The following is a 12,639-nucleotide window of genomic DNA, read 5'->3' as shown; positions in this document are numbered from 1 at the left end:
GGGCTTTTTCTACAAAAAAAGCCCTGAGAAGAGTTCACCCACTGGCACCACACACAGGTGAACCTCCAAAGAGGGCCATTGAGGCCAGGTTCTTTTTCCACCCCTCCTCACCAGGGAGGGGGAAGGCTTTGCAGACAGCTCTTCTGAGTCCAGCTCTTTCCACACAGGCCTTCAGGGGAAACTGGTGTCAGCAAGAGCCGGCCGCTCTGCTGTGTGAACCCCTAGGCAGCCAAGGCACAGAGAATGGCCGTTGACCAGCATCGTTTTTAGTCACAATGACACAGTGGAAATCCACACACACAAAAATCTTCTTCAGATGTATTTTATCATTCACTAGAATAAAAAAAACTGTTAACAGGAAAAAAAGCTCAGCCTCAGAGCCGAAGTGAGGAAAAAACACAGAGAACAGCAGTGGAGATGATCTATCCGCAGCGGCAAAAAAGAGAACCGAGGGAGTAGCGCCCCTCCTCCTGGTCATGTGAGCGTTTTGGCGGGAAAGCACCAGAGGGAGGAGGGGTGCTCCTAGTCTATTAGAGAGCTTGGAAATCTTTTCCGTGGCTGGCCAGCGACTGCGCAGTCCCATGTGGGACTGTACAGAAGACCACTCGATGAACAATGGCTACAGGTAAATGCAATCTCATTTTGGGTAGGTTCATAGAGAGTAGATGGTCCTATAAGTATGTTGGTCCTGAACCCCATATAGGGCTTTAAAAGTCATCACCAGCACCTTGAATGGTGCCCAGAAACAAACAGGGAGCCGGTGTAGATGGGCCAATGCTGGAGTGACCCACTCCAGTAAACATCCTGGTGGCAGCATTCTGCACCAATTGAAGTTTCCGAACGCTTCCTAAGGGCAGCCCTTCGTAGAGTGCATTGCAGTAATCTAATCTAGATATAGCCAAGGCAAGCACCACAGGGCCAGTTCTTTGCTACCAGGACTAAGCTACCCCCAATTTTTATTTACCAAATGACTTGTCATTTGCAAGCATAACAATAGACAGTCAGATGTGATTATTTTATTGACATCTCAAAGCACACAAGAAAATGTAGGCTATAGTTACAGCAATATACGATTACAAGATGATTCTCAAGGTAGGGTTCTGATTAAGTACTGAGTTGAAGAGACTGTGCCGGGGCATTGCTATAGTTTTGTGATTGTCCTTTATTACAGTGCAAATCCAGAGCCTTGCATGTCACAATAAGGAGACAAGGGTACCAGAACAATACTTCTGGGCAGGGGTCATTTCGTAGAAAAAGAGGTGCAGGAGCTCATTAGCATAACTCATTACCACAACTTATTTGCATATGCCACACCCCCTGACATCACCAGAAGTGTGTCAGAAGGCAACACCCACCGCTCAGTCTCCACTGGACTGTTTTGGATTGCTAGCTATTGGGGGGGGGGGATGGACACATGCAGATCTGTCCTCGCAGAGGAGGGAGAGCTTGTACCTGAATAAAACTTGGTCTTAAAGGTGTCACTGGACTGTTCTGGACCAGGGGGCCGGGAGGGGCTCTGCAGCTTACCTGGCTGCTTCTTGCTCTGACAGGGCTGCTGGGAGCAGGGGGTGGGGCTTGTTGCATGTGCCCACCCCCTGGGCTCTTTACTGCTGGAGCTCCGCTCCTGTGCGCTCCTGTTGGAAATGACCCCTGCTTCTGGGAAATGATCAGGCCCTTGGAAAAAAACCTAGTCATTTATTTGTTGGTCCCTTTGGAAACCAAAACTCACGGGCCCATGGAACCATCTACATCCTTAGCTACAAGTCAGGCCCATCGGTCTCAAGTGTCCCCAGTTTGTTCTGTCCTTGTTTTGGCCTCAGAAGAATTTAGGGGGAGCCCTTTAGTGAACCTTACTCAGAAGATCTAAAACAATAACTCTCCCAGAATGGGACAGTATGAAAACATCTCAAAGGTGGTGAAGACAGAAGAGACGCTGAAGCAGAGGCATTTTTGGCTTTCTGCTAGAAAATGAAACCAAGCTGTTTTACAGTCTTTTTTCTCCCCTCTGCATGTTTTAAATGAGATGCCCACCTTTTAAAACCAAAAGAGGTGCAGGAGCTCATTAGCATAACTCATTAGCATAACTTATTTGATTGGCCACACCCCCTGATATCACCGGAAGTGTGTCAGAAGACAACACCCACCGGGGGATGTGCAGATCTGCCCTCGCAGAGGAGGGAGAGCTTGTACCTGAATAAAACTTGGTCTTAAAGGTGCCACTGGACTGTTTTGGACCTGGGGGCCAGGGGAGGGCTCTGCAACTTACCCGGCTGCTTCTTGCTCTGACTGAGGGCTGCTGGGAGCAGGGGGTGGGGCTTGTTGCATGTGCCCGCCCCCTGGGCTCTTTACTGCCGGAGCTCCGCTCCTGTGCACTCCTGCAGGAAAGCACCCCTGCCGTTAACTGTTCAGCCTTTGCTTTCAATGATGAAATTCTTTTAAACCGTTATAAAATCTGAACCGGAGGATTCAGGTCTGGGACGGGTTGATGTAATAGATATTACCCACTAGAGGCTGAACATAGCTTGGTTTTGCAGCAAATTTGTAGGACCATTTAACATGATCCCAGAGAGAAAAGGATGATGCATGTAGTAAGGGGACTTTCAAAGCTTCCTTGGCTCTGCAAATGTTATGTCTGAAGGGGAGACAGGAGCACTGACAAGTTTGAATTAATCCTGTATGCTTGGCAGATGCATTCTCTGAATATCATTGAAACAAACAGCATTATTATGGCTTAGAATCCTTTTCTTCAGAATCAGGAAGCAGTTCATGGGGAATCATAAATGGAAAACAGAGTAAGGACATTTCAAACAAGATAGTTCTTACTGGGATATTTTGCTGGGAGAACTAAAATATTAAAGAAGCCCCTCTGCTATGTTCTCCTATTAATACCAGATCTTTGATACTCCATCATTAGACCATTTCCCTCAGCTTCCTTATTATAAAGCTGAAATGGTTACACAAACTGTCAGCACCCAAGAGAGAAGAATACATATTTCCCCCCCTGCTTTGTCTGTAGGATACTGTTAAAAGATCTGGGAATAAAAAAAATGATTCTTTGTAGTAGGCTTCTGGAAACAGAATGCAAGGCAAAGGTATCACGGTTTCTCTGGCTTTTCCAACTGCAGATCGATCACTTTGACGTTGCCTATGTCCTGGTAGGTGGCTTGCAGCCCCCGTGAGATGTCCTCATACATGGAGCACTCATCCAGGTTCAGTCCCTAGGGAGGGAAGAAACGAGACATTTCTGAAGCAGCAAGTATTTCTAGGCTGCGATCCTAACCTAGCTCGGTAGGACTTCGTTCTCAGAAGACATGCATAGGATTGAATTGTTAGGAGGGCAACTTTCCCATCTTTGTGCCGTCCACAGAGCAAGAGGGATGAACCCCAGCAAACATCAGAATACAATCCCAGTGTCACATAAGGAGCTGCCTTGGGTAGCTAAGAAGGAAGCCTATAAGTACAATACAATAAATAAATTATACAATAAATAAAAGTAAGAAGAAGGTGGCCTTGACCTAAAGGAAGGGTGGCCCAGACTTGCTTGACGTAAGAGCCACGTAGAATAAACGTCAGATGTTTGAGAGCCGCAAGACATGAACAAATATTACACACGTTTTTACTGGGAAATATGCAAATTTGCTTTTTATGAACATTAAACGAGACTGCCAAAAATAATATCAAAAGCGGTAAAAGCAGATATTGATAATGATATTTATTTGTCCAATGATAATTTGTTTGCTAATGATACTTCGCTTCCCCAGCCGCCCTGCCGGGAGCCGCACAATATGTGTGAAAGAGCCGCATGCGGCTCCCGCACCACAGTTTGGCCACCCCTGACCTAAGGGGTGCTTTCACACACACAAAATAACACACTTTCAATCCTCCATGCACTTTGCAACTGGATTTTACTGTGTGAAATGGCAAGATCCACTTGCAAACGGTTGCTGAAGTGGACTGAAACGGTATTATTTAGCATGTGTGAAAAGCGCCCCTAGATAGCCCAGGCTAGCTAAATCCAATCTCCTCCTTCTCCTCGTCCTCCTCCTCCTCCTCCTCCTCTTCTTCTTCTTGTTATTATATTATTTAGCATGTGTGAAAAGCGCCCCTAGATAGCCCAGGCTAGCTAAATCCAATCTCCTCCTCCTCCTCCTCCTCCTCCTCCTCCTCCTCCTCTTCTTCTTCTTGTTATTATATTGCAACAGACTGATGTCTATGGTTTACTTGTGAAAGTTGTGTATCTTTTGATGGTCTACCCTTGCGGTTTATATTTCCAGAGGTTTAGTGATGGCCACTAATCTGGAGCACAGAAAACACCCTCTGGTAACTGGGTGGAGTCGTGGAAGAAACCAGCAAATGGTTGGGACAGAGCATGTGGCCTGGGTGACTCCATCTTTGTTAAATGCTGGTGCTTATTTGCCTTGAGTCTCGTGAGAGAGTGCTGATCGTCCTCTCTCTCTCTCCCCCCCCTCTCGAGTTCAGTGGCACCTTTGAGACCAACCAAGTTTTATTCAAGGTATAAGCTTTCGTGTGCAGGCACACAAAAGATCATACCTTGTCCCGACCTGGATAGCCCAGACAAGTCCGATCTCATCAGATCTCAGAAGCTAAGCAGGGCCAGTCCTGGCTAGTATTTGGATGGGCGACCTCCAAGGAATACCAGGGTCATGACACAGAGGCAGGCAATGGCTAGACCACCTCTGAGCGTCTTTTGTCTTGAGAACCCCATGGGGTTGCTGTAAGTCAGCTGTGACTTGACGGCAAGAAAAGGACAATGTTGTTGGGCCCTTTCTGCTTGATCAGGATCAAAGATATTTTGATTCTTTTTGAAAGCCATGAAATTCCCACAGCTGCGGCTCGCTTATTTACCTTACTGCCATTGTGTACGTATATATCTTTGTGCCAGATGTTGGAGAGTTTGCTACAGAGGTAGGAGGCTGCTGGCTGGGATTTCTGTTTTCATTATCTTATGAATACATCATCCCTATCTCTGAAATCTGCCCCCATCCCATTGTACAGATTGTCTCCCTGACTTACCTCGTACAGGTTCTCCTCTTCGTATTTCTTCTTGGCCTGCAGCAGGCTCTCGTTCTCCCATCTCTTCTGCAAAAAGAAGTAAACAAGACACTGAGGACCACTCAGACGACCAAAGAGGCACAGTGGGTAGTGTGAGCAGAGGTCGATTCGGGGGGGGATCGCAGTCCCCCCGGGTGAGGTGCAGGGGGGCGGGGCACACAATGAAGCTCCGCCCCCTGCTTCTGGCCGCCCCGCTTTCGGCCCTCATTCAGCCAGGAGGAAACAGGAGAAGAGGGAGGGTAAGTTGCTTCCTCCCTGCCTCTCCCCACCCCTGCCTGCCTGGGGCCAGGGAGGGCCTTGGCGGGGCTTCCTCGCACTCCCGCCGGCCTTGCAGGTCCACCGCCGGGCCCCTGATGTCAGGGGTGTGGCATATGCTAATGAGTTATGCTAATGAGTTCCCCTAGCTCTTTTTCTACGAAACGACCCCTGAGTCTGAGTGAGATCTATGTCCAACTACACAGTAATATCAAATTATAGTACATTTCAGATGAGTGCACATGATATCATCTAGCTGTCATTCCTCCCTGGTTATCATTCTTAGGGGGGGAAGGGGAAGAGAGATTTCTTCGTTTCCCGCCTTCCACAGATCCAAACTACCAGCAGTGATTAGATCGAAAAGTAGCTGCATGTTGATTAAGTGGGTTAACATTGGTAGGATGACCATATTAACTGTTGCAGTGAAAACGAAATAATCTCAAGCACATGAAAATTTATTGTGGCATATGCTTCTGTGGACTGCAGCCCGTTTCACATATCCACCTTAGGGTGTTGCTGCAGAGTCACAATTAAAATGCAGATTTATCAGCAGGCAACCATCACTGGTGGCTTTAGGCCAGCATGTCTCAGATTTTTTTTTTTAAGTAAGAGACACAGCAGTTCTATATTTGGGGCTCAACAGTGCACAGAGCACTGACACCCAGTGTGGTGTAGTCATTAAAATGTCATACTAGGACCTGGGAGAACTGGATTCAGATGACTTGCTGTACAATGAAGCTCCCAGGGTAACTTGGGCTAATTACTCTCAGCCTAACTTGCCTCACAGTGTTGTTGTGAGGGCCAAAAGAAGCCACTTTGAACTCCTTGCAGGAAGGCTGTGATAAAAGGCTGAGAGCCTGCACTCTTCGCCAGCCTGTCTGTATAATTCCAACCAGGGGTCATTTCCTGCAGGAGCGCACAGGAGCGGAGTTCTGGCAGTAAAGAGCCCAGGGGGCGGGCACATGCAACAAGCCCCACCTCCTGCTCCCAGCAGCCCTCAGTCAGAGTAAAAAGCAGCCTGGTAAGTTGCAGAGCTCCCCCCGGTTCCCCAGCCCAAAACAGTCCAGTGGCACCTTTAAGACCAAGTTTTATTCAGGTACAAGCTCTCCCTCCTCTGCGAGGGCAGATCTGCATGTCCCTCCCCCCCCATAGCTAGCAATCCAAAACAGTCCAGTGGAGCCTGAGTTGCCTTCTGGCACACTTCCGGTGATGCCAGGGGGTGTGGCCTATGCAAATGAGTTATGCAAATGAGTTTTGCTAATTAGCTCCTGCACCTCTTTTTCTACGAAATGACCCCTGATTCCAGCAAACTCCCATTGGGGATGGTGGGCTGGCTGTTGGATTTGTGTCCAACCCTAGGGTCCATCCTGCAACATGAAACAAAACTGTGGACAGAATGAAAACCCTGCCTACCAGGGGGAACCTTAAAATGGTTTGATGAATCCACTTTTCTTTTCTTTTTTTTAAACTAGCGATTCCATCACAGTTTGTTACTGTCTGGGGAGGAAGGGAACAGAATACTCTTTAATATAGCAAGCTAAAGCGGAACAAGATCTGGTGACTGGAAACTGTAGGTAGACAGACTCGGAACGGGTCATACCATGCGTGCGTGTCTGTGTGCGTGCAAAAGCGGGAAGGAACTGCTCACCCTCAACAGGAGAAAAAGACCCGGCCCGATGGCACAGACGAGTAGGAGGAAGCCCTCAGCCGTGATGATCTTGTTCTTGACGGATTCTCTTATATTCAGGAAGGAGGTGGGTGGAGGTCCTAGAAGAAAGGGAGCAAGAGACAGGGGGGTGGGGGGTTTGGTCCAGACTCCCATGGCACCCCCGCCCTCCCTTTTGCTCTTTCCTTCAGTCCCATGTGAACACCACAGAAGCAATAACAACAAATGCAAAGGAAAACCTAATTCTGTGTTCGGAAAATATGGGTCAATCTGATGTATCACTTTGAGTCATTTTGTCCAATAGCGGTTTATGCTTTGATAAAAACATGGGACCAAGAGAACATTACTTACAATTTAGGATACATGCAAGCCCCAGGGGTCATTTCCTGCAGGAGCGCACAGGAGCGGAACTCCGGCAGTAAAGAGCACAGGGGGCAGGCACATGCAACAAGCCCCACCCCCTGCTCCCAGCAGCCCTCAGTCAGAGCAAGAAGCAGCCAGGTAAGTTGCAGAGCTGCCCCAGTCCAAAACAGTCCAGTGGCACCTTTAAGACCAAGTTTTATTCAGGTACAAGCTCTCCCTCCTCTGTGAGGAAAAAGCCGCTTCCCCCCCCCCCCCCTGCCAATAGCTAGCAATCCAAAATAGTCCAGTGGAGCCTGAGTTTCCTTCTGACACACTTTCAGTGATATCAGGGGGTGTGGCATATGCAAATAAGTTATGCTAATGAGTTGTGCTAATGAGCTCCTGCACCTCTTTTTCTACAAAATGACCCCTGGCAAGCCCCATAATAGACATGGACCTGATCCAGAGAAACTTGGTGGTGGTGGGAAGTGCTGTGAAGTTGCAACCAACTTATGGTCACCCTGTGGGGTCTTCAAGGCAGGAGACATTCAAAGGTGGCTTTGCCGTTGCCTGCCTCTGCATACTGACTCCGGTTTTCCTCGGTGGCCTCCCATCCAAGTACCGATCAGGGCCAACCCAGCTTAACTTCTGAAATCAGCTGAGACCGGGCTAGCCTGCACCATTTAGGTCAGGGCCCAGAGAACTTTTTTTACATATGAGTAGATCTAAGTTCATTTATCTCCTGCTTTTCTTTCCCTGTGAAAACGCAAGTCATATGTATATCGGCTTGCTTTTCATAGGGAAAAAAAAGCAGAAAGAAAAGCAAGAGATAAATTAACCTAGGTCAGTGATGGCGAACCTTTTAGAGACCGAGTGCCCAAACTGCGACCCAAAACCCACTTATTTCTCGCAAAGTGCCAACACGGCAATTTAACCTGAGTACTGAGGTTTTACTTTAGAAACTTTATTTCTACATTAACTTAAGATGATCCAAACGAAGTAAGGAAAGCAATCCCAAATGCTTTCATTTACTTAAAATTATCTGGCAGAGAATTCGACCCTTTAATGATGGTCTGGGCCTGGCTGGGGCGATGGCACGCGTGCCCACAGAGAGGGCTCTGAGTGCCACCTCTGGCACCCGTGCCATAGGTTCGCCACCACTGACCTAGGTCTACTCATATGTGAACAGATTTGAGAAAGAGGTTGTAATTAATTGGCCATATTGGTTTCAATAGGATTTAAATACCGTTTAACCATATTTTGTTTCAGTGCCCTTGTGTTTAAGAGTGTCCTGGTCAATGGCACGACGTCTGCTTTTCCATTATAAGCGCAGGGCTGTCCATAAAGGGAAAGGACCCGTCTTCTGTGTGTACACTACAACACCAAACCTCCCAGTAGCAGGAACTCCTTTGCATATTAGGCCACATACCCCTAATGTAGCCAATCCTCCAAGAGCTTACAGAGCTCTTCTTACAGGAGCTACTGTAAGCTCTTGGAGGATTGGCTACATTAGGGGTGTGTGGCCTAATATGCAAATGAGTACCTGCTACAAAAAGAGCCCTAGGGAGCCACAGGGACATAGGTGTGACACACTGAAAGTCTGTACAAAGTTTCTGGAGACTTTTCAAACGTCAGAGGTGACGCTGTGTCAGCCGACAGTCCGTCATGACACAGGTCAACTGGCTCTTTCAGAGCAGAAACGGAAGTTCCAATTGACCGTATGTGGTGGTGGAGTATTAACAGAGGGAAGGCACAGGAGATGCTCTGTCCAAGATACCGTTTGACTGGAGTACCAAACCTAGCTTGGTTTATGAACCTTTGTGGATGACGCCGGACCAGGTCACTGTTTCTCAGCCTAGCCCAACCTCACAAGGTTGTGGTAAGGATAAAGTGCTCAGGTCCATCGATAGCGCTTTAAGCTCCTTGGAGGAAGGGCAGAATAAAGGATAATAAAATATTATGTGTTCATGTCAGGGTTTTCCATTTATGCCCCAAAACATACCTGCCACTCTCCCTGGTGCTATACTAGCTAAACACGCTCCATCCCTCAAGAAGGATTCGGTGCAGATAGTCAAAACTCTACGCATAGAATAACAGAATCACAGAGTTGGGAGGGCCCATAAAGGCCATCTAGTCCACCCTCTGTTCAATGCAGGATCAGCCTAGAGCAGTGGTGGCGAACCTATGGCACATGTGCCAGAAGCGGCACTCAGAGCCCTCTCAGTAGGCACATGTGCCATCGCCCCAGCCAGGCCGTCATTAAAGTGTCGAATTCTCTGCCAAATAATTTTAAGTAAATGAAAGCATTTGGGATTGCTTTCCTTAATTTGTTTGGATCATCTTATGTTAATGTATGAGTTGTTTTTTCTAAAGTAAAACCTCAGTATTCAGGTTAGATTGCCGCGTTGGCACTTTGCGATAAATAAGTGGGTTTTGGGTTGCAGTTTGGGCACTCGGTCTCTAAAAGGTTCGCCATCACTAGCCTAGAGCATCCCTGACAAGGGTTAGTCCAGCCCCTGCTTAAAGACTGGCAGTGAGGGGGAGCTCATCACTTCCTTACGCAGCTGATTCCACTGTCGAACCACTCTTCCTGTAGAAATGTTTTTCCGAATATCCAGCAATCCCCAATACAAAACTGTAATGTCCATTTAGAAACTTGGGTGTTTGTATTTCCTTGCCAAGTGATGAGACCTTTGCCTCGCTTACACCTCCTCAGAAACATGGAGGAGCAATGCAGTGGTAGAATTCTGCTCACAACTTGGTTAGGATATCAGATAGCCAGTTTACCAGGAGTTTGCATGCAATTCACGACAGATTGCCACTTGAGAAATGGTTATCTGTGATTACTTCAATGAGAGGAGGGGACGCTTTCTTGCTAACACATCTCTGCTTCGGTCCCAGAGGCTGTTTCAATTGTCCTAGACAGGGCTCTTTTTGTAGAAAAAGCCCAGCAGGAACTCATTAGCATAATAGGCCACACCCAATAGCAGAAACTCATTAGCATATTGGGCCACACCCCTGACAGCACCACTCATTAGCATATTAGGCCGCACCCACATGTTACCAGAAGTGTGGTCATCCAGCCACACCAACCTTTTGCTTCGTATTCTGTTTACCTTGTTTGTTGTCAAGGCCCAGGTCTTTTTTTGTAGCAGGAACTTCTTTGCATGTTAGGCCACACACCCCTAATGTAGCCAATCCTAATGAGTTTCTGCTGTTGGGTGTGGCCTGTTATGCTAATGAGTTCCTGCTGGGCGTGGCCAACTCAGGAGCCAGCCGGAACTCTGTTCCTGTGCGTTCCTGCCCAAAAATAGCCCTGGCTAGACCAGTGTTCCCTCTAAGCTGAGTTAGTGTGAGCTAGCTCACAGTTTTTTTTAGTTTCCAGCTCACACATTTTTGTCTTTGCTCCGTCAGGGATGGCTCCAGAGCAAACGAATTTATGCAGTAGCCACATGGCTCGCGCACAACTTTAATGCCCGTAGCTCACAAAGTAGAATTTTTGCTCACGAGACTCCACAGCTTAGAGGGAACATTGCTCTAGACTACTGAGGTGGTCTTTTCTGCCCTCTCAAATGACCATCTTGTTCACTGTGTAGCATTATCAGAGGCCATTTCAAGTGCAGAAACCAGCGGGGGGGGGGGAGTCCTGACCGAGATGTGGCCTCCACATACCTTGGAATCATGAAGCTCTTTGGTGACTTGATTGGTGATGCACCCAGAAAAAAAAAGATAACTGGCAAATACCAGCTGGGAACCCTCAGTCCCTTGACTATAGCCTGTGTTTAACAAAATTGAGGGGTTACAGCTAGTGTAGAAAACCAAAAATGTAGAAGCTGTATTGATGTACAAAACGCTTATAATCTCACAATAATGATACAAAAATAAACAGTCAAATGGAAAAATATTAATTCCCAACAGGTATCAGAAAGACAGACGAACTTCTCTGGAGTTTTGGCATTCGTTTTGTGAAGGACTTCTTCCAAACATCAAGATGCGATAGTGTTGCTTCTTATTCCATAATGTGTAAATCCAGTACAAAGGTACTAATATCCTATATGTTGAACATGTTCTTACATAACAAATCCTTCCATCAACGGGCACATGAAGTGACTTCGAAGGCTGCTAGTACACTTTGTGTGCCCGTTGATGGAAGGATTTGTTATGTAAGAACATGTTCAACATATAGGATATTAGTACCTTTGTATTGGATTTACACATTATGGAATAAGAAGCAACACTATCGCATCTTGATTTGGAAGAAGTTCTTCACGAAACGAATGCCAAAACTCCGGAGACGTTCGCCCATCTTTCTGATACCTGTTGGGAATTAATATTTTTCCATTTGACTGTTTATTTTTGTATCATTATTGTGAGATTATAAGCGTTTTGTACATCATTACAGCTTCTGTATTTTTGGTTTTGTAGTCTGTATTTGCCAATAATATCCTAAACTCCCTCCTCTGTGAGGACAGATCTGCACATTCCCCCCCCCCCCAATAGCTAGCAATCCAAAACAGTCCAGTGGAGCCTAAGTGGTGGGTGTTGCCTTCTGACACACTTCCGGTAATCTCAGGGGGTGTGGCATATGCAAATAAGTTATGCTAATGAGCTCCTGCACCTCTTTTTCTACGAAATGACCCCTGTGTGTGGCTAATCAGGGGGTTGAACCCCAAGTCCAAAGCCCATGCTACGCATTACCATTTTTAACATAAGGTGTCTGGATTTCTCTGACTCAAATAATCACACATCAGGCCCGTGGACAACTGATCCGGATGGGGACCATAGTGTGGGGAGTGAAGAAGCTCCACGCTTTCCTTCCTGTGCTTTTTTCCCAACCCAAAATGTTCCTGGGGGGTGCATTTTGCCCCACTGGGGAGCAATGCTCCCTCTAAGCTGTGGAGTCCTGAGAGCAGAAATTCTCCTTTGTGAGCTCCTGGCATTAAAGTTCTGGGTGAGCAATTTGGCTACTGCGTCAATTCGTTCGCTCTGGAGCCCTCCTTCCTGAGCTGAGACAAAAATGTGTGAGCTAAAAAACTGTGAGCTGGCTCACACTAACTCAGCTTAGAGGGAACACTGCCTAGGGAGCTGTGCATGTAGCTTACTGAATGCACCACCCAGGCGGTCTAAGTTTTCAAAATTCAGAAACACGGATTGGAAATAGAATTTAAAAGGCAACGTTGTTTATTTAATCTCAAAGGTATTTATATCTTCCTTTTGATCTTAGCTCTATCTGATAGCCATGTTTTGCAAAGCAACTTCTAGGGCACGGATCCCCCCCCCCCCCCCCCCCTTTCACCTTTCTG

At 47.0% G+C, this 12,639-nt stretch overlaps 1 protein-coding gene across 1 annotated transcript in view; it reads right to left on the bottom strand.

Moving 5' to 3' along the window:
• Window positions 1-2,459: 2,459 nt before the first annotated feature.
• Window positions 2,460-12,639, bottom strand: part of CD79A (CD79a molecule) — a 19,174-nt gene continuing 8,994 nt past the window's right edge. The window contains exons 3-5 of the mRNA XM_015426748.1: window positions 6,977-7,095; window positions 5,035-5,100; window positions 2,460-3,218 (exon numbers count right to left, since the gene is read on the bottom strand). Coding sequence (XP_015282234.1) covers window positions 3,096-3,218; window positions 5,035-5,100; window positions 6,977-7,095 — 308 coding nt within the window. The 3' untranslated portion in view covers window positions 2,460-3,095. The remainder of the gene's footprint in view (window positions 3,219-5,034; window positions 5,101-6,976; window positions 7,096-12,639) is intronic.

The sequence above is a fragment of the Gekko japonicus genome, unplaced genomic scaffold (genome assembly GCF_001447785.1).
Source record: "Gekko japonicus isolate JY-2015 unplaced genomic scaffold, Gekko_japonicus_V1.1 scaffold3950, whole genome shotgun sequence".
In the NCBI taxonomy this organism is placed as follows: domain Eukaryota; kingdom Metazoa; phylum Chordata; class Lepidosauria; order Squamata; family Gekkonidae; genus Gekko; species Gekko japonicus.
Note: the sequence above shows the minus strand (reverse complement) of the source record. Positions and strands in the feature narration are given on the sequence as shown.